This window comes from Gossypium hirsutum, chromosome D10 (assembly GCF_007990345.1).
Source record: "Gossypium hirsutum isolate 1008001.06 chromosome D10, Gossypium_hirsutum_v2.1, whole genome shotgun sequence".
Taxonomy (NCBI): Eukaryota; Viridiplantae; Streptophyta; class Magnoliopsida; order Malvales; family Malvaceae; genus Gossypium; species Gossypium hirsutum.
The window spans coordinates 58,298,433-58,324,333 of record NC_053446.1 but is presented as its reverse complement, the minus strand read 5'-3'; the positions used below and the strand labels follow the sequence as shown (position 1 = coordinate 58,324,333).

The following is a 25,901-nucleotide window of genomic DNA, read 5'->3' as shown; positions in this document are numbered from 1 at the left end:
ATTTTACTTTTTTATTTTTATTTTTTAAATAAGTAATAATAGTTTAGAAACATATTATCTAATTTTTTAAAAAAATTTATATAGAATTTATAAGACATTATTTATACAATTTTTAAAAATTTAAACAATATTTATACAATGATAAACTTTTAATACTGTATGGTATATAGTATTTTTACGGTAGAATATATTACTAAATAATATTTATGAAAATGAATTTTTTTAAAATAATATATAATATTTAATATATACAACTAAATGATAAGAGCATCAAATAAGTTACTATAAGCATACATTGATTAATCATTAATCTTCCTAGCCAAAAGGATAAGAGCATCTTTTTTGTGTATAACTATACCAGGCGTGGCATCAAAGTTTAAGTTTGCCTTGTTCATTTTGGTCGGCATTTCCCAATCAAACTTGTAAAGAAGATTAGCAAGAGCAAGCTCCACTGCTGCAACTGCCATATTCATTCCAGGGCAAACCCTTCTACCCGCACCAAACGGTATGAGCTCAAAGTTTAGCCCCTTGTAGTCAATAGAGCTGCCAATGAACCTTTCAGGACAAAATTCTTCAGGGTTTCTCCAAGCTTCAGGGTCTCTTCCTATTGCCCATGCATTCACATACACCAAGGTATTGGCAGGTACTTGGTACCCACCTATGCAGCATTTTCGAAGTGTTTCTCGTGGTAGCAACAATGGAACTGCTGGTTGCAATCTGAATGTTTCTTTTACCACAGCCTTTAGGTAAGTTAAAGCTTGAACATCATCTTCATTTAGAAATCCTTTTTTCCCAATCAAATCCCTTACTTCCTCTTGAGCTTTCTTCAAACACCCTGGATTTTTCATCAAGAAGCTCATGACCCAAATCACGGTAACCGCTGTTGTCTCTGTTCCAGCAAAAAGCACATCCTGCAAAGTTAAAAAATCGAAGTTATACATAAATAAAGCGTGAAGCTAATAATAAACGTTTCGGATGAAGATGAAATAACCATAATAATAGCTTTTATATGATCTAAGGTAAGATCAAATAGAAAATCACGATCCTTCCATGTCTGTAATAACACATCGAGTATGTCCTCTTGCTCTGGTTTTAGCCTATTCGGATTAAGATGTTCATCAATGAGTTGCTGATAGAAGGTATCAAGTTCTTTGAAGAGATTTTCAAGACGAGCGTGAAACCCAGTGAATCTATCGACCCAGCCCATGAAAGGAAAATAGTCAGAAAAACTAAAGCTTGTAAACATGGCTTGACTTTCTTTAAGCAGCCCATTTAACCTACTTCCTTCAGCTCCTTCTTCATCGTACCTCTTTCCGAAGCCCACTCTTGAAATTATTGAATAGGAAAAGCACACCATTGCCTCACTCAAGTTGACAGGCTTAGAATCAACGGATAATCGACATATTTTCTCAACCAGGCGAGCAACTTCGTCTTCTCGAATGGAAATACAGTATCCCACTTTTTTTACTACCCAAGGTTTCGATACATTTCGAAGTCGCAAAATTTCTACCGGAGCAGGTGCTATTTGAGAACAATTAGCCAATCTAGATTTGCGAATTCTTAAATATAATGACTTTTAAGATTTTCGCTGCAAATTATGTTTTGGTGAATGAATAAACTCATGAAAGTTTCGATAATAAACAAGTAAATTAATATGTTTTGTAAAATTTGGACATTTTATAACAAGTAACTTTATAAGGTTTTTGTCGAAATAAAAACAATTTCAAAACTCTTCTTCGCAACACTCCCGGATTCGGCCATAATGTCTAGACTGAGTTTGGGGTGTTATAAAAATGATATAGGAGGTGTTCATGAGTCCTATGAGCTATTGCATGGGCTCTTTTATAGTGGGGAATAGGACTATCTAAATGCCTGGGAACTATTGACATGGTGATCTAATTTAATCCTCTAGTAGTGGTGGTGATGTAACGTCTTAGGATATGACGTCTTAGGACAGTTGGTAAGTAATGACTAAGCTTTCTCATGTGTACCTCACATATGATTGGCGAAGGTGTGCAGTACATGAGGTTTGTCGGATTAAGGTTCACAACTTAGCAAGTTGGATATGTGTGGTTCGTTGAAGAGCCGACTTCGCTAGAGAATAAGTGTTGGGTTTCACAATGGGCAAATATTGGGGTTTGTGGTGTAGGTATAACACTAACAAAGTAGGGATTTATTTTTAAGGCAAATGTGTGTTTATTTATTTTTTAGTTGTGTTTGATAATTATATTAACTTTTTACTTAAAAAAGATTCAATCAAAAAAAGTATTGAATAGGATAAGTAAGTAGATAATTACACTTAATGCTGGAAATATTAATTTGATTCTATTTTTCAAAATTTTTATTTTTGAAACAAATTATTTCCTCATTTTATTAAATATTAAAATATTAAAATTATCTTTAACTTTTATCCAAAGCTATTCAAAATAAAATAAATAATACCATATTAAGAAGATTAAAATAATGAAATAATGAATTTTCAAAAATGAAAATTTACTATATATTATCAAACAAAATAATTATATTCAGTACTTAATTTTGACTAATGTATTAAAGAATTTTATAATATAAATTCAGTGCTTCTAAAATTGAATTCAAAATTCCGTACGTAAGTTTTCAACACTTCAATTTTCAATTTATCAAACACACTCTTAGGCAAATAAGTTTTTTATTTTGTTTGAAATGGACACATGAAATAATGAGAGTTTTAGGAGTTGAAAGGTCATTTATATAATTACTGGGGTTATAAGAGTTGGAAGAATATTCACTTATGAAATATTTACAAAACTCCTCTATGAACATCCATCAAAGAAAATATCTCCGTGGGGAAAAAATCTAATGAAAGAAATAGAGTATACAACCTCTCACAATAAGTTGTCTCATTAAACCTTTACCAAAAGAATTTAATGGGGTAAAACTTTAGTTAAAGGAAAATTTCTATAAATTTTTCGTGTCAAGTATTACCTCGCATAATTATATAATTAAAAAAATAAAAGATGGAGGATTTCACACATTAAAATAAAATAATATTATTAATTGTATTTATATAAAGGGAAAATTATGACACATACAATATAGATATGTATTTAAAAATAACATATAATAAATAATAAAACATATAGTTTGAAACTAACTAATCATAATAACACATGAAATATGCACAATATTAAAAAAAAAAGACTTAGATTAAATTATGAGTGAACAAAATTTAAACACGTAAATACATCAAATTAACAATACTAAATGTACTATAATTGTTTATCATAGTGTTGTCATCAATCATGAGTTAGTGTTAAGTTTATTTGTGACACCAATTCAATTAACTACATATCAAAGTAAAAATGTATAAAATATATCAAAATGATGTTTTGATTGAGTGGTAAATTTAGCATTTCACCAATCCAACTGATGTGAGTTCCAATCTCACCATATGTATATCTTTATTTTTATTAGTTTTTTGTTAAACAAAAAAAAAACACTTAAAGTGCCCCCAAATAATATAAATTATTTTATATGTGAGGGAACATTAAAGTAATTTCCCGATTAACCCGTGGCATCAACTTAGTCACAAGTTTAATTAATAGTATAGATATACAGTTAAAATGTGCATAATAAAATTAAAATGTATAAATAAATTAAAATAAAATTTTAATTGAGTGAAAATTTTGAAGTTTTTTTAATGTACTTGGCATGGGTTCAAATCCCATAATATGTATATATTTTATTATTTTTTAAATTAAAAAGATTAAAGTACCTTAAAATAATATAACTTATTTTAAATACGTAATGTCATTTTTACATTTTTTTTCCTAATCGAGTTAGTGCCTGGTGACTCTTGACAGCAACTTAGCTATGGGTTTTATTAATAGTATAGATATTTATATTTTAATAAGTAATACATTATGAAAAGTAAAATATAATTATGTTAAAATTATTTATATTTCAAAAATATGTTAAGTTTTTATGTATTCTATATACACACAAATTTGTATTTTTATATAAAATGAATACATACATTAAATTATTTTCTTTATTTTCTTAACTAGTTAGCATTTTAAAACAAGTTAGACCATTTTGTAAAAATAAAATTAAAAAATTAAAAAACACAAGGTGACTTTTAAGGCTGCTCATAGTTCAATTATTGAGATTGATTGCTTTTGGCCCATCTTTTCTTCATTGCAATTTTTCTTTTATAAATGAAAGGGAATGAGTTGCCAGGTTCTAATTTGAGAGTAGATATAAGAAAATTGGAATTACACTAATAGACCTTTTGTGCATATTTATTAGTTTGGTAGACTTTTCCTGCAATTTTGGTTTTAAGTCCTTTACACCATTGAATTGGTTACCATGACTTTAATATTTTGGGATAAATATATGAAATTTGGTCAAATGTGTAATGGTATACATAAATTTTAATTTTTTGTATAATTTCATTTACGAAATTCTAATTTGATTTATTTTTCATAAATTACTAATACAATTATTGATAAATTACCATTATTGCATATGCAATAAATTACATTTATCAAATATAAAAAATAAATTGATGTATTATTTCTTTAGAAGTATACAATTGAATCAAAATCAAAATTTTATGTATACATTTGAACTTGACCTGACATCAAATGTAGTTGTTGTTTTAGGTCATTTCTGCACTTAATGAGTTTACTTTCTTGGTATTTTAATATTAATTATTATATTTTCAATATTAGGAGGTTAGTAACTAAATATTAATAAAATAAGCGTTTTTATGCATTTTCTACCGTTTCGATGACTCGTAAAGCCGACTCGAGCCTCGTGAGTGACTATTGGGCTATTTAAGTGTGTAGGATGTCAATTCAGGTCCAAGAATACAATGGATGATGATCGGGACACGAGACAAGGGAGCCCAATAGAACAACGAAGCTGCCAAGGCCGAGAAAGCACTCGACATCGTGACGAGGAGTTTCCTCTTATCATGACGACGCGATGATCTTAAGAAGAAATTGACAGTGTCAACATTATGATGAGGAGTCTTCCCACGTCACGATGATGCGACGATGGCAGGCCAAAATGGAGCTGAATCCTTGAACGGCACTCTTGGGATATTTCCATATTCGGACCCTAGAAATTATCAAAATATTGCATTAATTGGTATCTAAATGTATCTAAGGTTGAATGGTCACCAAGTAGCTCGTTGCCTATATAAGCAACCTTAGGGTCACTGGAATTGTATGCAGTTTTAGACAGTGACAATTTTATTCAGTTTTTAGTTTTCTTTTCTTTTCATGTCTGTGTAGTTGGAACTTTTCTATTCCGATGTGAAGACAATCGTGAGTGAAGATTGCTCCGGATCTGCGCTTCAATTGTAACAGCCCGATTTTGACTCTAAATGGACATAGTGGTTTCGGGACCACAAATCCGAGTCTGAAAAATATTTTAATATTATTTTGTGTGTTTATGATGTGTGAATTTAAATGTGTGAAAGTTTCGTGAATTAATTTTGTTGTTTATGTGTTTAATTGACAAAAGTATCAAATTGCATAAAATGTGAAGTTTGATTATTAAGGTGTAAAGTGCTTATTTGATGGTGGCTTTTAAATATGAGGTTCTTAAAGGGCAATTAGCCCATTTTAAAAGATAGTGGACGGCAATGATAGTTAATATATACTTTTTATATATTAAATATAAAAGTTATAATAGTAATAGTATAATATTATATTATTATATCATTAAAACATAAAAGAAATAAGTTTTTTTTCTTTCTTCATTGTTTGTATCACCGAAACAAAAAGAAAGAAACTTTGTTCTTCAAGCTTTAGCATTCGGCCATCTTAGGGATTTCAATTCAAGGTTAGTTTGATTTTAGTTTTTGATAATTTTTACGTTTTTGAGATCGTTGCTTTGAATACTTCAAAACCCATGTCTTAATTTTGTGAATTGATGAATATTTTGAATTATGCCATTGATGAATATTTGTGTTTTGGGATGTTTGATGATGAATAATGGAAGATATGTCTTAGATTAACATGTTTTGTATTGGTATTTTTGATGAATTTGAGTATTTAGGGCTAAATTGTGAAAATAAATTTTTGAGGGACTAAAATGTGAAATAAATGCAATGTGTGGACTTGTATGAGAACCATGAATATTCGGCCCTTGTGTGTTATGGGCAAATTTTGTGTATTTTGTGTTTTGTGCAAAAAGGACTAAATTGCAAAAAGTGCAAAATGTTAGGGGCAAAATGGTAATTTTCCCATTTATGTATTGTTGGACTCAAATGAATGTTTTGATGAATAAAAAGGTTAAATTTGACTATGTTTAGATCAAGGAACGAAGAAAACGAATTTGGATCGGGGGAAGTCGAAGATAATCGAATAGTCGATCGTGTTTGCTGATATCCGAGGTAAGTCTATTAGCTATTTAATGTCATAAAATCAGTATATAAATAAGTATATGAGCTGTTTTTGGATGAATTATAATTAAAAATATGATAGTTGAAATAATTAAAAGTATGAGTGAATTATATATATATATTATGCAAATCTACATCTATATGTTCTCGTATTGAACTTAGGTATGCCATTTATACAAGTTTATAAGGGGTTCGACTATGCAACTATGCATGTATATGTTCTTGTGATAAATTTAAGTATGAAACTTATATATGAAAAAGGGAGATTCGATTAGGTATGTATGTTCTTGTAAAGGTTCTTGAACGGGGTTGAAGAGATGAAATTATTAGCTTAGATTATCTTAATGTGTTCGAAAGTACGATATTAATAGTATGCTTCATTGTGTTAAGTTATATATATACATATATATATTCGGATGTATAATTTAGATATTAAGTTGAATTTGATGACTGAACTTTTTATACCGATGTGGGTTAAGGATATAGTTTATAAATTATTGAGCTGAATTTTTATGTGAATTCTATATACCATTATGATATACAACTCCTATGAATTGAGATTCTTTTGTTAAAGCTCAGTATCATTCGGTTTATCGTTAGTGACATAATTCAGACTATAAGTCTAGCAGGCTTAATGCCGGTGACACATTTCAGACTATAAGTCTAGCAGGCTTAATGCCGGTGACACATTTCAGACTATAAGTCTAGCAGGCTTAATGCCGGTGACACATTTCGGACTATAAGTCTAGCAGGCTAAGAGCCGGTGTATTGAATCAGGTTTTAAAACCTAGCAGGCTAAATGCCGGTGAATCCGTTTAAAGCATGTGATAATATACAATTGATACCTCTATGATTTTGATTATATGAAATCGATGTATACATAAATGTTCAATCACATGATTTTAGTCATATTAACTTGATGAGCATATATATATACATATATTTGGTCTAAGCAATTGATAGATATGTATATATATATATATATGTTGCATTCGGCATAGGTGGATATATTTATGTGTATGCATTCGGCATAGGTGAAAATAAGTGTATGTATCTATGCATTCGGCATAGATGGGTATAGGTGCATATGTGCATTCGGCATTTATGGATGATAAGCATAAAAATTTGGCTTTTGATATATGTAGTTGAATAGTTGTATTTAAATGGATTCGATGAAGTGCGAACAATAAGTACTCTAGAAATCAGTATATGCTGTTAAGGATTATACTAGTAACTTGATTATATGCATATAATGTATATACATTTGTCCGTTTATGTGTATTAGATAAATATACATCCTTTTAGACTTAAACAAAATGACTCAATAAAGTAGTGTTTGATTAGTAATCATATTTGATGATTGTAATTTCAATAAATTTACTTAAAGAATTATATGATTTTTTTATATGTATTATAGATATGCTGTAGACTTACTAAGCTATAAAAGCTTACTTTGTTTGCTTTCGTTCATTCGTTTTTATAGATTTTTTTTGGAGACGCGTTACGAGCTCGGGGATCATCAGCACCGCCCATCACACTATCGACTTCTTTTGGTATTTTGTTAAATATTTGAACTCGATCTTATGGCATGTATAGGCTTGATAATGTTTTGGATAATTTTGAATCCTATTGTGTAAATAGCAATGCGAAAAGAGTTTAACTTCCATGCTTGAATTTGATTATATATGTTTATGAATTGGACTTGCATTTGGAATTAGATATTAAAGTTATGTTTATGTGAGCTTGGTTTCGTAATGCCTCGTAACCCTGATTCGGCGACGGAGACGGGTTAGGGGTGTTACATTTTATTGGTATCAGAGCTACGGTTTAGTCGATTCTCGGAACTAGCGTAGCGTGTATGAGTCTAGCTATACATGCCATATTTTTATATCGAGATAGTGTGATGACTGCTGACGTCTAAAAATGTGTTTTCGTATAGTAATGGATCCCGAACGAGCCGTAGCTGATGATGTTGAGAGTATAGCGCCTGCTCCCGCGCAAGGGACAGAGCCAGTAGATTCTCGACCAATCTCGAGTAACCAGGAGGGAGAGGCTAAACAAGCCTTCTACCAAATGATGAATGACTGGTTTACTCATTATGTCCGAACTAATCCGGTTACACAACAACCTCCACCCCCGACTAATTCATCTTCGATTCCTGTTATACCCCAAGTAAGTGATCCGATGAGATTACTTAAGCCTCCGGTTGACAAAATTCGAAAACACGGGGCCGAAGAGTTCAGAGCTACTGATGATGATGATGCTGAGCGAGCTGAATTCTGGCTTGATAATACTATTCGAGTGTTTGATGAGTTGTCTTGCACCCCTGATGAGTGCTTGAAATGTGCCATATCCTTGCTACGGGACACTGCATATCACTGGTGGAATACACTAGTATCGGTGGTTCCGAAAGAGCGAGTGACCTGGGAATTCTTTCAGACTGAGTTTCGTAAGAAATACATCAGCCAGAGATTTATTGATCAGAAACGTAAGGAATTTCTTGAACTGAAACAGGGTCGTATGACAGTGACAGAATATGAACGGAAATTTGTGAGACTTAGTAGATATGCTCGAGAGTGTGTTTCAACTGAAGCTATCATGTGTAGAAGATTTGAAGATGGGCTGAATGAAGATATTAAACTGTTAGTTGGTATACTTGAGATAAAAGAGTTCGTAGTACTTGTTGAACGAGCTTGTAAAGCTGAGGAGCTCGGGAAAGAGAAGAGGAAAGCTGACTATGAAACTCGAGATTCTCGTAAAAGATCATTCAGTAAATCATTTCAGTCGACCTCAAGGAAATTCAGAGCGGATCATAGCCAATCTAAAGCTACTGCAGGGTTTCCTAAGTATGATCGAGATCGACCCCCTGTGAGTTCACGAGCTACTTCAGTTGCTAGCGTTGGTAGTGTTCGACAAAATAGATCAGAGTGCAAGCATTGTGGGAAATGGCATCCTGGGGATTGCAGATTCCATGATCGGTCTTGCTTCAAGTGTGGTTCAAAAGATCATTTCATTCGAGAGTGTCCGATGGTAGCTGAGCAAAATACTGTGCAGGATACCAGACCGAGTAATGTGCCAGTCCGAGGTAGACCGCCGAGACAATTGAGTAATGTAAGTGGTAGTCAGAGAGGAACCAGGGACACAACAATTCGATCTGAGGCCCGTGCACCTGCCAGAGCTTATGCCATCCGTGCTCGAGAGGAGGCTTCTTCTCCAGATGTTATTACTGGTACTTTCACTCTTTATGATACTAATGTTATTGCATTGATTGATCCTGGTTCGGCTCATTCTTATGTGTGTGAGACTTTAGTATTCAGTAAGACTTTGCCTGTTGAGTCTACTGAGTTTGTAATTAAAGTATCGAACCCCCTGGGCCGGTGTGTTTTGGTTGACAAAGTGTGCAAGAATTGTCCGTTGATGATTCGAGATTTATGTTTTCCAGCTGATTTGATGTTGTTACCATTCGACGAGTTCGATATAATTCTGGGTATGGATTGGTTAACTCTGCATGATGCTATTGTAAACTGCAAACGGAAAACTATTGATCTACGGTGTCAGAATGATGAGATTATTCGGATCAAATCTAATGATCTGAATGGTTTATCAGCAATAATATCCTCGATGTCGGCTCAGAAGTATGTGAGAAGGGGTTGTGAAGCTTACCTTGCATTTATTCTTGATAGTAAAGTGACCGAAAAGAAGATTGAATCTGTACCAGTAGTGTGTGAGTATTCAGACGTGTTTCCCGAAGAATTACCGGGTTTGCCACCTATTCGAGAGGTAGAGTTTGGTATTGAGTTAGTACCAGGGACGACTCCCATATCGATAGCTCCGTACCGTATGGCACCGACCGAATTAAAAGAATTGAAAGTACAGTTGCAAGAGCTGACTGATAAAGGTTTTGCACGACCGAGTTTCTCTCCTTGGGGTGCACCAGTTCTATTTGTGAGAAAAAAAGACGGAACGATGAGAATGTGCATTGATTACCGGCAACTCAATAAAGTGACTATAAAGAATAAGTATCCGTTACCACGGATTGATGATTTGTTCGATCAGTTGAAAGGGGCTACTGTGTTTTCAAAGATAGATCTGAGATCAGGCTACTACCAGTTGCGAGTTAAAGACTCTGATGTGCCAAAGACTGCTTTCCGAACGAGGTACGGACATTATGAGTTTCTTGTTATGCCTTTCGGACTTACTAATGCACCTGCTATTTTCATGGATTTGATGAATCGGATCTTTAGGAAGTATCTGGATCGGTTTGTGGTAGTATTTATTGATGACATTTTGATCTACTCTCGAGACGAAAATGAGCATGCTGAACATCTGAGACTTGTGTTACAAACTTTGCGAGATAAGCAGTTGTATGCAAAGTTTAGTAAATGTGAGTTCTGGTTACGTGAAGTCAGTTTTCTGGGCCATGTTGTATCAGCATCGGGTATTTGGGTTGATCCGAGTAAAATTTCAGCTATACTTGATTGGAAACCTCCGAGGAATGTTTCGGAATTTCGAAGCTTTCTGGGGCTCGCTAGCTATTATAGACGTTTTGTGAAAGGGTTCTCTATGATTGCGACCCCGATGACAAGGCTACTACAAAAAGACGTTAAGTTTGAGTGGTCAGAAAAGTGCCAGAAAAGTTTCGATCAGTTGAAAGCTCTTTTAACCAAAGCTCCAGTCCTAGTTCAACCCGAATCGGGTAAAGAGTTTGTTATCTATAGTGATGCATCTTTAAATGGTTTGGGCTGTGTATTGATGCAGGAAGGCAAAGTTGTAGCCTATGCCTCGAGACAGTTAAAGCCGCATGAAAAGAACTATCCGACGCATGATCTGGAATTGGCCGCTATTGTATTTGCGTTAAAAATATGGCGTCACTATCTGTTTGGCGAAAGATGTCATGTTTATTCCGATCATAAAAGCTTGAAATATTTGATGACTCAGAAAGATCTGAATTTGAGACAGCGTCGATGGTTAGAATTGTTGAAAGATTACGAGCTCGTGATTGACTATCATCCGGGAAAGGCTAATGTTGTTGCTGATGCCCTAAGTCGAAAATCACTGTTTGCTTTGCGTGCAATGAATGCACATATGGTTATGTCTGATGATGGTGCGATAGTAGCTGAGTTGAAAGCAAAACCGTTATTTGTTCAACATATTTGTGAAGCTCAAAAAGCCGATGATGATTTAATTGCAAAACGAACTCAGTGTGACTTAAATGTTGATTCAGAGTTTCTAGTTGATACTGAGGATTGTTTGAGATTCAGAAACCGATTATGTGTTCCGAAAAATCCAGAGTTAATTCAGATGATTTTGAATGAAGCCCATAATAGTCGATTTTCTGTTCATCCGGGTAGCACGAAAATGTATAATGATCTGAAACAACACTATTGGTGGCATGGAATGAAACGAGAAATTTCTGACTTTGTTTCGAAATGTTTAATATGTCAGCAAGTAAAAGCCGAGCATCAGGTACCTTCTGGATTGCTGCAGCCGATCATGATACCTGAATGGAAATGGGACAGAGTTACGATGGATTTTGTATCCGGTTTACCGTTAACACCCAGCAAGAAAGATGCAATTTGGGTTGTTGTTGATAGATTGACAAAATCGGCTCACTTTATTTCGGTTCGTATTGATTATTCGCTTGATAAACTTGCTGAATTGTACATTTCTCAGATTGTAAAATTGCACGGAGTGCCTATTTCTATTATTTCGGACAGAGACCCGAGATTTACATCGCGGTTTTGGAAGAAATTACAAGATGCTTTAGGTACGAAACTACATTTTAGCACAGCTTTCCATCCGCAAACAGATGGTCAATCGGAGCGAATTATACAGATACTTGAGGACATGTTGAGATGTTGCATTCTCGAGTTTGAAGGTACGTGGGAACGATATTTACCTTTGATTGAATTTACTTATAATAACAGCTTTCAATCTAGTATTAAAATGGCACCTTATGAAGCTTTGTACGGTCGTAAATGTCGTACACCACTGTATTGGACCGAGCTCAGTGAAAATAGGATACACGGGGTTGATTTGATTAAAGAGACCGAACAGAAAGTGAAAGTGATTCGGGACAGCCTGAAATCCGCATCAGATCGTCAGAAATCTTATGCGGATTTGAGAAGAAAAGATATAGAATTTCAGATCGGCGATAAAGTGTTTTGAAAGTCTCACCGTGGAAGAAAGTACTCAGATTTGGTCGTAAAGGCAAATTGAGTCCAAGAATCATTGGACTGTATGAGATTATAGAACGTGTCGGACCGGTTGCTTATAGATTGATGTTACCACCTGAGTTAGAAAAGATTCACAATGTATTTCATGTTTCGATGCTCCGTAGATACCGATCTGATCCTTCACATGTGATTTGTCCGATGGAGATTGAAATTAACCCTGATATGCCATATGAAGAAGAACCGATTAGCATTCTGGCTCGTGAGATCAAGGAATTACGAAATAAGAAAATTCCGTTAGTTAAAGTATTGTGGCATAAACACGGAGTTGAAGAAGCAACTTGGGAGTCAGAGGATACAATGAAGGAGCGTTATCCAAACCTATTCACCGGTAAGATTTTCGGGGACGAAATCCCTAAAGGGGGAGAGTTGTAACAGCCCGATTTTGACTCTAAATGGACATAGTGTTTCGGGACCACAAATCCGAGTCTGAAAAATATTTTAATATTATTTTGTGTGTTTATGATGTGTGAATTTAAATGTGTGAAAGTTTCGTGAATTAATTTTGTTGTTTATGTGTTTAATTGACAAAAGTATCAAATTGCATAAAATGTGAAGTTTGATATTAAGTGTAAAGTGCTTATTTGATGGTGGCTTTTAAATATGAGGTTCTTAAAGGCAATTAGCCCATTTTAAAGATAGTGGACGGCAATGATAGTTAATATATACTTTTTATATATTAAATATAAAAGTTATAATAGTAATAGTATAATATATATTATTATATTAAACATAAAAATAAGTTTTTTTTTTTCTTCATTTTTGTATACCGAAAAAAGAAAGAACTTTGTTTTCAAGCTTAGCATTCGGCATCTTAGGATTTCATTAGGTTGTTTTTTTGTTTTTGATATTTTTCGTTTTGAGATCGTTGCTTTGATACTTCAAACCATGTCTTAATTTGTGAATTGATGAATTTGATATGCATGATGAATATTTGTGTTTTGGGATGTTTGATGATGAATAATGGAAGATATGTCTTAGATTAACATGTTTGTATTGGTATTTTTGATGAATTTGAGTATTTAGGGCTAAATTGTGAAAATAAATTTTTGAGGGACTAAAATGTGAAATAAATGCAATGTGTGGACTTGTATGAGAACCATGAATATTCAGCCCTTGTGTGTTATGGGCAAATTTTGTGTATTTTGTGTTTTGTGCAAAAAGGACTAAATTGCAAAAGTGCAAAATGTTAGGGGCAAATGGTAATTTTCCCATTTATGTATTGTTGGACTCAAATGAATGTTTTGATGAATAAAAAGGTTAAATTTGACTATGTTTAGATCAAGGAACGAAGAAAACGAATTTGGATCGGGGGAAGTCGAAGATAATCGAATAGTCGATCGTGTTTGCTGATATCCGAGGTAAGTCTATTAGCTATTTAATGTCATAAATCAGTATATAAATAAGTATATGAGCTGTTTTTGGATGAATTATAATTAAAATATGATAGTTGAAATAATAAAAGTATGAGTGAATTATATATATTATGCAAATCTACTCTATATGTTCTCGTATTGAACTTAGGTATGCCATTTATACAAGTTTATAAGGGGTTCGACTATGCAACTATGCATTATATGTTCTTGTGATAAATTTAAGTATGAAACTTATATATGAAAAAGGAGATTCGATTAGGTTGTATGTTCTTGTAAAGGTCTTGACGGGGTTGAAGAGATGAAATATTAGCTTGGATATCTAAGTGTTCGAAAGTACGATATTAATAGTATGCTTCATTGTGTTAAGTTATTATTATATACATATATATATTCGGATGTATAATTTAGATATGAGTTGATTGATGACTGAACTTTTATACCGATGTGGTTAAGGATAGTTTATAATTATTGAGCTGAATTTTATGTGAATTCTATTACCATATGATATACAACTCCTATGAATTGAGATTCTTTTGTTAAAGCTCAGTATCATTCGGTTTATCGTTAGTGACATAATTCAGACTATAGTCTAGCAGGCTTAATGCCGGTGAACATTCAGACTATAAGTCTGCAGGCTTAATGCCGGTGACACATTCAGACTATAAGTCTAGCAGGCTTAATGCCGGTGACAATTTCGGACTATAGTCTGCGGCTAAGAGCCGGTGTATTGAATCAGGTTTTAAAACCTAGCAGGCTAATGCCGGTGATCCGTTTAAGCATGTGTAATATACAATTGATACCTCTATGATTTTGATTATATGAAATCGATGTATACATAATGTTCATACATGATTTTAGTATATTAACTTGATGAGCATTATATTAATATATTTGGTCTAACTTGATGTATGTATATATATGTTGCATTCGTGTGATATATTTATGTGTATGCATTCGGCATAGGTGAATAAGTGTATGTATCTATGCATTCGGCATAGATGGGTTAGGTGCATATGTGCATTCGGCATTTATGGATGATAAGCATAAAATTTGGCTTTTGATATATGTAGTTGAATAGTTGTATTTAAATGGATTCGATGAAGTGCGAACAATAAGTACTCTAGAAATCAGTATATGCTGTTAAGGATATCTAGTAACTTGATTATATGCATATAATGTTATACATTGTCCGTTTATGTGTATTAGATAAATATACTCCTTTTAGACTTAAACAAAATGACTCATAAGTAGTGTTTGATTAGTAATCATATTTGATGATTGTAATTTCAATATTTACTAAAGAATTATATGATTCTTTTATATGTATTTAGATATGCTGTAGACTTACTAAGCTTAAAAGCTTACTTTTTTGCTTTCGTTCATTCGTTTTATAGATTTTTTTTGGAGACGCGTTACGAGCTGGGGATCATCAACACCGCCCTCCACACTATCGACTTCTTTTGGTATTTTGTTAAATATTTGAACTCGATCTTTGGCATGTATAGGTTGATAATGTTTTGGAATAATTGATCCTATTGTGTTAGCAATGCGAAGATTTTCTGCTTGAGGTTATAGATATATATGTTCAGTGAATTGGACTATGATTTGAAGTAAAATATGTATTGGCGGTTCAATCTCGTAGTATGTGAGGGGCTTAGCGTGTTCAAAAGATTCTGAGTCTAGTTTCTATAGAAACAAACTACATCAGTATTGAAGCCCTGTACAGGGAGATATCCAAGTCGTAATGCGCAAAGGTCAGTGTAGTCGATCCCTGTAACATGGGAGACTTTGACTAATAAACTGTACTAATTGGCCCAACCAAAAATTCTAGAAAACAATATGTAGATGGGAATATGAGTCTAGTTTCAGGGAAAATTTACGGAACTGGATTCTGAGTTTCTGAACTCGAGATATGATTTTTAAAGCGACTAGTATGCAGATTGGCAGTGTCTGGGAAATTGTTTATAAGTGGTTAAAGTCTGTTACACCTCGTGTTCGACTCCGGTGACGGTCTCGGGTTCGGGGTGTTACACATGCTGTGGCTAATGCATGTCCAGACATGTCTTACACTGGCAGACAATCACCGATTATCACGGTACAATATCCAAGCTTATTTTAAATGTTCAAACGAAAGTCTTTACTACGTAAATTTCTCAACATGTATTCTCATATTCAAAATCAAGACAATTAGGCCATATCAACTCAATTACACATCATAAAGATATAGTTATATTATTAACATACAACTTACCTCGGTATTTCAAAATATGGTGACTATTTCGGCTTAGTCCACTAGCTTTAGTTTTCCCTAGTCTAGGCCCAAATTTTGTAATTGTTGATCTATATTGATGAAAATTCACACATTTAATCATTTTGTTAATCTAGGTATTCAAAAATTCATAATTGGCCAACCCAAATTACTCGTATACAACCCCAAATTCCTAATATTACAACATTATTATCTATTTTACAAACTTACAAAATGGTCCTATTAGGGTTTTCATGAGAAGTCCTTCACAAAGTTGCTTATTTCACAACCATGATTCATTTTCTTCCATAAAATTTTAGAAAACAACATGAACACTCTCATGGTAAAAACCCTCGACTTTCAACCATCTTACAAAATAGTCCCCTCATTTGAAAGCTTATGCAATAAGGGTTCAAAAAATACAAAAATCATCAAGAAAGACCGTCAAATCACTTACTTGAGAAGGTTACAAGTTGCTGAAAATTTCAAGCTTTCAAACCCCAACAGAGGCTGAATTTTTGGTGGAGAAGAAATGGTGAAAAGGGATGATATCATTTTCTTTTATTTTATTTCTATTTTAGTCAATAAGCTTCCAAAACCCACTTAATTTGACTTTTTGACCATTCTTCTCCCCATGGCCGGCCAAGCACTCTTTTAGGGTCTATTTTCCCTTTCAAGACCCCTAATTTGGTTTTCTAGCTATTTGACATCCTTAGTATCAAAATAGGACTTTTTCACTTTATATGATTTAGTCCTTTTTCGCGATAAGCTCTCAAATGCTAAATTAATTCACCAAATTTTTCATGCACCTTTATAATCATGTCATCACACATAAAATAATATTAAAATAATTTCTATGGCATTAAAATAGTGGTTTCATAACCACTGTTCTGCCTATACCTAAAAATCGAGCTGTTACAATTCTCCCCCTTAGGGATTTTCGTCCCGAAAATCTTACCGTGAATAAGTTCTGGTATTGATCTCTCATAGTCTCTTTGGGTTCCCACGTGGCTTCCTCGACTCCGTGTCTAAGCCACAAAACTTTCAAGAGTGCTACACTTTTATTCCTCAATTTCTTGACCTCTCAATCCAAAATTTTAATCAGTTCTTCACTATAGGTCATATCGGGCTTATTTCAATTTCTTCCGGTGAAATCACGTGTGAGGGGTCAGAGTGGTAGCAGTGCTAAATCGATACATGGCACACATCATGAATTTTCTCTATCTCATAAAGCAAGGCTAATCGGTATGCGACCTGTCCATTCTCTCGATCACCTCATAAGGTCCAATAAACCGCGGGCTCAGCTTGCCTTTTATACCGAATCTGAGGACCTTTTTCCACGGGATACTTTCAAAAACACCTTATCACCAACTAGAAACTCGATTTCCTTTCGTTTTAAATCAGCATAAGATTTATGTCTATCCAAAGTGGCTCTTAAGCAGTCACGAATCACCTTAACCTTCTCTTCGGTCTCTCTGACCAAATCGACCCCGTGAATTCGATTCTCTCTCAGCTCGGTCCAATACAAGGGTGTTCGACACCTACGCCCATACAAAGCCTCAATAAGGCACCATTTTCAGACTTGACTATAACTATTGTTGTAGGCGAATTCAACCAGTAGTAAATACTTTTTCCAACTGCCTTGAAACTCGAGAACACAACATCGTAACATGTCTTCAAGGACTTGGATTACTCTCTCCGACTGACCGTCAGTTTGCGGGTGGAAAGCTGTGCTAAAATTTAACGTTTTCCCTAAAGTTCTTGCAACTTCTTCCAAAACCTCAAGGTAACCTCGGATCCCTATTCGAGATAATCGACAAGGGCACTCCGTGAAGTCTTACGACCTCTGAAACATACAAATTAGCCAATTTCTCAATGGAGTAGTCGGTACGTACCGGTATAAAAATGTGCTGACTTTGTAAGCCTATCAACAATGACCAAACGAAATCCTTTTTCCTTGGCTTAAAGGCAATCCTGATATAAAATCCATGGTTACCCGGTCCCATTTCCACTCGAGAACCATCACAGGTTGCAGTAATCCCAAATGTACTTGGTGTTTGGCCTTCACTTTTTAACAAACTAGACACTTAGAAACAAACCAGAAATGTTTCTTTTTATCCCCAACCACCAGTACAACTTCTTCAAGTCATACATTTTCACACTACCCGAATGGATAGACAAGCAACCATTATGTGCCTCTCGTAAATTCTGCTTAAGCTCATTATCTTTGGGTACACAAACCCTACCTTGGAACATCAAGCAGCCTTCGGTATTAATCTGAATATTTGGTTCATCACCCACCTCACACTGAGCCACCTTAGTTTGCAAGTCCTTATCACCTTTCTGAGCCTCACAAATCTCTTGAAGGAACGTAGGTCTAGCTCTCAACTTGGCTAGAATTGAACCATCATCAATCACAGTTAATTGAGTATTCATAGCCCTCAATGTGAACAATGACTTTCTACTCAGAGCGTCGGCGACTACATTTACCTTTCCGGGTGGTAGTCAATCACCAACTCGTAATACTTTATCAACTCCAACCACCTTCGTTGCTGTAAATTCAGCTCCTTCTGAGTCATCAATTACTTTAGACTCTCATGGTCGGTGAACAATCGGCATCTCTCGCCATACAAATGGTGTCTCCAAATTTTCAACACTAACACGATGGCGGCCAACTCCAAATCGTGCGCCGGGTAATTCTTCTTGTGTGACTTTAGCTGTCTCAAGTCATATGCTATCACTTTTCCTTCTCGCATGAGCACGCACCCTAATCCATTTAAGGAGGCGTCGCTATATACCACAAATTCTTTCCCCGATTCTGGTTGTACTAAAACTAGGGCTTCAGTCAACAAAGCCTTTAGTTTCTTGAAACTCTGTTGGCATTTCTCTGTCCATTCAAACTTGACATCCTTTTGCAAAAACCTTGTCATCGGAGTAGCTATTATTGAGAACCCATTCACAAATCTCCTATAGTATCCAGCCAACCCAAAAAGCTTCGAATCTCTGACACATTCTTCGACGATTTCCACTCAACAATAGCCAAGATCTTACTTGGGTCAACTCTGATCCCACACGATGTGTACTGGGAATCTAACCTCTTTAAGCCAAAATTCACTCTTACTGAACTTGGCATATAACTGCTTATCTTTCAAGCTTTGTAAAACCATTCTCAGATGCTCTGCGTGCTCACTCTCATCACGTGAGTAAATCAGTATGTCGTCAATAAAGACTACTACGAACTTATCCAAATACAGCCGGAAAATGCAGTTCATCAAATCCATAAACACTGCAGGGGCATTTGTTAAACCGAAGGGCATAATAAGAAACCCATAGTGCCCATACCTTGTCCTAAATGCTGTTTTCGGTACATCTTGCTCCTTAACACCTCAGTTGGTAGTAGCCAAACTTAAGTCGACTTTAGAAAACACGGTAGCTCCCTTCAACTGATCGAACAAATCATCAATCCTTGGCAAGGGGTACTTGCTCTTCACAGTCACCTTGTTGAGCTGTCTATAGTCTATACATAACCTCATCGATCCGTCTTTCTTCTTGACAAAAAGTACCGGAGCACCTATGGAGAAAAACTCGGTCTCACAAAACCCTTATCAGTCAATTCTTGTAGTTGAACCTTCAACTCATTCAACTCCGTAGGAGCCATTCTATACAGAGAAATTGAGATGGGTGCCGTACCGGGGACTAACTCAATTCTAAATTCAACTTCTCTCATGTGAAGTAATCCGGGTAATTCCTCCGGAAACATATCTATAACTCACAAATCACTGTATCGATTCAATTTTCGACTCAGACACTTGAGTATTCAGTACAAAAGCGAGATAAGCCTCATACCCTTTTTCTCAAATATCTCACTGCCAACATGGATGATATCACCACAGGCAAGTTCTTCGTTCTATTTGATTCAACCCGAAAAACATCCCCGCTTTCACACTTCAACTCAATAACTTTTCTTCCACAGTCCACTACAAAACTATGAGAAGTCAACCAATCCATCCCAAAGATTACATCAAATTTATTAAACAACAATAACATCAAGTTAGCTGGAAAACAGTGACCTCTAATTGTCAAAGGACAATTTCTACATACTTGGTCAGCTAACACTTGTCCCTAGAGGGTTTGACACTTTTATCACAAATTTGGTAGACTCTACCAACATGTTCATACGAGGTATCAATTCTATACAAATATAAGAGTGGGTAGACCCCGGATAAATTAAAGCAACAGGTATATCATGGAAAAAAAGGTACTCGTGATCACATTGGGAGACTCTGCCTCTTTACGGGTACGTATTGTATAGGCCCTTGCAGGCGCTCTGCCCTCGGACCTCACTGCAGCATCTCTTGGTGTACCTCTACTGCTAGCCCTCACTTTCTTATGTGGTCTTCCCTTGAAAGAGCACTATTTGCCCTCATATCTTGCTTTTTCTTTATCTTCTAATTCGAGATAGTTTCAGATGAAGTGGTCTAGTGATTCACATTTGAAGCAGCCCCTTTCATTCCCTCAGCACTCACTGAAATGACACCTACCACATTGTGAACATTCTAGCCCTTTGCCTGAGCACTACCAACACTAGCAATAGAAGTGGTTTGAGCTTTAGATGCCGTGTGCTGCCTGTTCTTGCTCTTGTTCGAGAACCCCACTGACACATTGGATTGGGTAGGAAACTCTCTCGATTAGATGAGGTCTGCTGTGATTTCCCCATCTATCTTTTCCTTAAGTCTCAGGACTCGATGTCAGCTTTTCTTTTCTCTTTGGCCAATTCCTCGGCCTTACATGCCTCTCCATGAGCACCACAAATTCGCTTATCTCAAGATGCCAACTAATAAACAGATGTATTCATTTAAACTATTTTTAAACCTCTACATAATGGCTTCTGTAGATATGCACTCTAACGCATACTTGCTGAGTCTCACAAACTCACGCTCGTATTCAGTTACCATCCTACAGCCTTACTTTAACTCTAAAAACTCTTTCCTTTTTTGGTCTATAAACCTCTGGCTAATATACTTCATTTAGAACTCTTCCTGAAAGAATTCCCACGTTATCCGCTCTCTCGGTACGACTGACACGAGAGTATTCCACCATTAATAAGCCAAATCTCATAAGAATGACACTACACACTTTATACACGCCCCCGGCGTGCACGATAATTCATCGAATACCCTGATGGTATTTTCCAACTAAAACTCGGCCCTATTGAGGTCATCATCAATATTTGCCTGAAATTCTTCGGCCCATGTTTACAAATTCTGTCTATTGGAGGTTTCTCTCTCGTAGCTACCTCTGCTCCTTGAGGAGCTATGTGAACGGTTTGAGGAATTTGGGGAGGTAGGGGAGGTGGAGTATTCAGATTCGGACGAATGAACTCCGAATACCACGCGTCCCATCATGTGGAGGTAAGCTTTCCTTAGCTCCTCCACCTTGACTCATCGTCATGGGCTAACCATCTACTGGCGTGGTCCCTTCAGTGGGAGCTGGCACATTACTCTCCACGTCATCCGTCGTAGTTACGTCAAGATCCATTTACTATATAAATAAAAACACAATTTATCTTGTCAGAAGTCGTCACACTATCAATATACAGTTATGGCATGTATAGCTAGACTCGTACTCATGCTAGGTTAATCTTAGAATCGACTAAACCATAGCTCTAATACCACTAAATTTAACACCTCACACTCGAGCCCTACGTCGAGACGAAATACGAGGCATTACCACACTTAAACACATGTTTACCAATGTTCCAAGTCACCAAGACTTCCTCAAAATTTAAAACATTTTTAATTATATCTAAACTTCTTTAACATGGCTTACAGAACCCAAACATCCATTAGAAAACCACTTGGAACCAACTCGGGTCCTTAAACCGGTTAAATAAACATAAATCTTGAAACAGGGCACATGCCCGTGTGGAAGGGCAACACGCCTCTGTGTTATTATAACATGGCCATGCTAATGACCCGTGTGACACACATGACCTAAGCATCTAGGGACACGCCTGTGTCCCATTCTCGTGTGAATTAAATTCTAAATTTGAAACTATAGGGGTTTTCACACTGCTTGACACACACCTGTGTCTATAGCCCGTGTCCTTCACACGGCCATGACACGCCCGTGTCTTAGCCCGTGTCTAAAACCTTGACATTATGTTTATGACATCAGCACCCAATTTAAGGCACACGGCCAATGCACACACCCGTGGCTAGAGGCCGTGTCCTCCACACGGCTGAGACACACGACCTTGTCTCTGTTCGTGTGTTTACTACCATACATTATGACTTTCAATATTAGCCATTTCCATGACCTTATACAAAATGAATCAAATGCTAAAGTAAGCCAACATATTAGCCAATTAACAATGACACAAAACTCAAAAGTCAGATTCCTGTACATGCTATAATCAAAATAAAAGATCTAATTATACCAAGTGCTTTGATTGATAGTGTGATTGATGTATCTAACGTCCATTGGTCACGAGCTAATTAGGCGACACTATAAGAAAATGGAAAGAAACGGGGGTAAGCATAAAGCTTAGTAAGTTGCATGATAATAAACAATAACTACTTATCATAAAGCACTCTGTTCATAACCTTTCATAGTTTATTCATGATTACCATAAATAAATGTAAGTACAACTTACTTATCACCATCAATACAACTCATATTGCATACATTGAGCCCATATCTCATACATTTTAATTAGGTATCTATACCAATCATCACATGATCATAACTTTTCTCATTTCGATATAAATCATAAACCTTTATTGAACATTTGGAATACTACCGGATACTCAATAGCCCTAACATGGGTTAAGATACCGACGCCATGTCCCAGACATGGTCTTACACATGCTTTCATATAGCGAGACCAATGTCATGTCCCAGACAGGCCTTACACTGGATCCCATCTATCACCTCAAGCTGAAAGCCATGTCCTAGACAGGTTTTACACTAGATTGTATATCGCGAGGCGATGCATGTCCCAAACATGTCTTACACTAGCCCTCGTCTCAATGCCGATGCATGTCCTAGACATGTCTTACACTGGCTTAAATATTCGAGGTCGATACATGTCCCAGACATGTCTTACACTGGCTCTCATGCTGTGGCTGATGCATGTCCCAGATATGTCTTACACTAGCACATATATCACCCATTATCACAGTACAAATATCCAAGCTTATTCCAAATGTTCAACGAAAGTCTTTACTACGTAAATATCTCAACATGTATTCTCATATTCAAAATCAACACAATTTAGGTGATATCATCTCAATTACACATCATAAAGATATAGTTGTATTATTAACATACAACTTCCTCGGTATTCAAAATATGGCGACTATTTTGGCTTCGTCCCTAGTTTTGCTTTTCCCCGGTCGAAGCCCAAATTTTGTAATTCTTGATATATAATGATGAAAATTCACACATTTAATCATTTTGTTATCTAGGTACTCAACAATTCATAATTGGGCAAATGATCATTTTGCCCTTAGACTTTCACAAAATGACCATTTTACCCCTAATCTCAAAAATTAATTTTTATCGAATTTCCTTGTTAGCCAAGCCTAACTGACCATTTATTACTCTTATGATAACCCCAAATTCCAAATATTTCACAACATTACTATCTATTTTACTAACTTTACCAAATGGTGCTATTAGGGTTTCATGAGAAGTCCCTTCACAAAAGTTATTTATTTCACAACCATGATTAATTTTCTTCCATAAAATTTCAGAAAACAACATGAACACTCTAAACTCCAATATGAAACTCAGATTCATTTTCCATCTCACATTGAGTCTTCTTAGCTTGCAACTCCTTATCATCTTTCTGAGCCTTACGGATCTTGTAGAAATGTCGGTCTAGCTCTCAACTCTGCTAGGACCGAACCATCATCTAATAAAGCCAGTTGGGCATCCATTTCTCTCAACGCAAAAACAATTTTCTGCTCATGGCATCGGCAACCACGTTCGCCTTGCCTAGGTGATAGTCAATCACCAACTCGTAATCCTTTATCAGCTTTAGCCACCTTTGTCGCCACAGATTCAACTTCTTTTGAGTCATCAAATACTTAAGACTCTTGTGATCGGAATACTCGGCATTTTTCTCCATACAAGTGGTATCTCAAATTTCAGTGCGAACACGATGGCAGCCAACTCTAACTCATGTGTTGGGTAATTTTTCCCATGTGGCTTTAGTTGTCTCGAAGCGTAAGCTATAACTTACCTTCTTGCATAAGTACGCACCCTAAACCATTCAAGGAGGCGTCACTGTATATCACAAATTGTTTACCCGACTCCAGTTACACTAATACTGGGGCATCGGTCAACAAAGCCTTTAATTGTTCTAAACTCTGTTGGCATTTTTCTGTCCATTAAACTTGACATCTTTTTGCAACAGTCTTGTCATCGGGTAGCTATCATAAAGAATCTATTACAAACCGCCTATAGTATCCGGCCAAGCCCAAAAAGCTTCTGACCTCTATCACACTCTTTGGTGGTTTCCATTCAACAATAGACGAGATTTTGCTTGGGTTAACTCTAATCCGTCACCCGACACAATGTGTCCAAGAAATCTGACCTCCTTAAGCCAGAATTCATTCTTACTGAACTTGGCGTACAATTTCTTGTCTCTCAATATCTGTAACACAATTCTCAAATGCTTTGCGTGTTCATTCTCATCACGCTAGTAAATCAGTATGTCGTCGATAAAGACCACCATGAACTTATTCAAGTACGATCGAAAAATGTGGTTCAGCAAACCCATAAATCTCACCGGAGCATTAATCAAACCAAAAGGCATGACAAAAAACTCATAATGCCCGTATCTTGTCCGAAACGCAGTCTTTGGTACATCTTGCTCTTTCACCCATAACTGGTAGTATCTTGACCTCAGGTCAATCTTGGAAAACAGTGGCTCCCTTTAATTGATCAAATAGGTCATCGATCCTTGGCAAAGGATACTTATTCTTCACTGTACCTTATGAGCTGTCTATAGTCGATACAACCTCATCGACCCATCTTTCTTTTTCACAAAGAGTATCGAAGCACCCCACAGAAAAAAAGCTCAGTCTCGCAAAGCCATTGTCAGTTAGCTCTTGTAGTTGAATTTCAACTCTTTAACTCCGTAGGAGCCATCCTATACGGAGCAATCGAGATGGGTACCGTACCGGGGACCAACTCGATTCCAAACTCAACTTTCCTCACTGGAGGTAATCCGGGTAATTCTTCCGAAAATACATCTATAAACTCACAAACCACTGTACGATTCAATCTTCAACTCAGGCACTCGAGTATTCAATACAAAAGCTAGGTAAGACTCATATCCTTTTCTCAAATATTTCTCAACAGTCAAAGGCTATTACTATAACAAGCAAATTATTCGATTCATCTAGCCCAACCCGAAGAACATTTCCATCTTCACATTTCAACTTATAACTTTTCTCCTACAGTTTACTACAACACTATGAAAAGTCAACCAATCCATCAAGGATTACATCAAATTCATTAAACGGCAACAACATCAGGTTGGCCGGAAAATAATGACCCTAATTATCAAAGGAAAATTTCTACACACTTGGTCTACTAGCACATATCTACCAAGGGGTTAGACACTTTTATCACAAATT

General features: G+C 35.8%; 1 protein-coding gene across 1 annotated transcript in view; it reads right to left on the bottom strand.

Annotated features, from left to right (window-relative positions):
* Positions 1-203: 203 nt before the first annotated feature.
* Positions 204-25,901, bottom strand: part of LOC107915577 (cytochrome P450 83B1) — a 27,208-nt gene continuing 1,510 nt past the window's right edge. Inside the window, exons 2-3 of the mRNA XM_041102008.1 lie at positions 992-1,573; positions 204-911 (exon numbers count right to left, since the gene is read on the bottom strand). Of these exons, the coding sequence (XP_040957942.1) occupies positions 300-911; positions 992-1,573 (1,194 nt within the window). The 3' untranslated portion in view covers positions 204-299. The remainder of the gene's footprint in view (positions 912-991; positions 1,574-25,901) is intronic.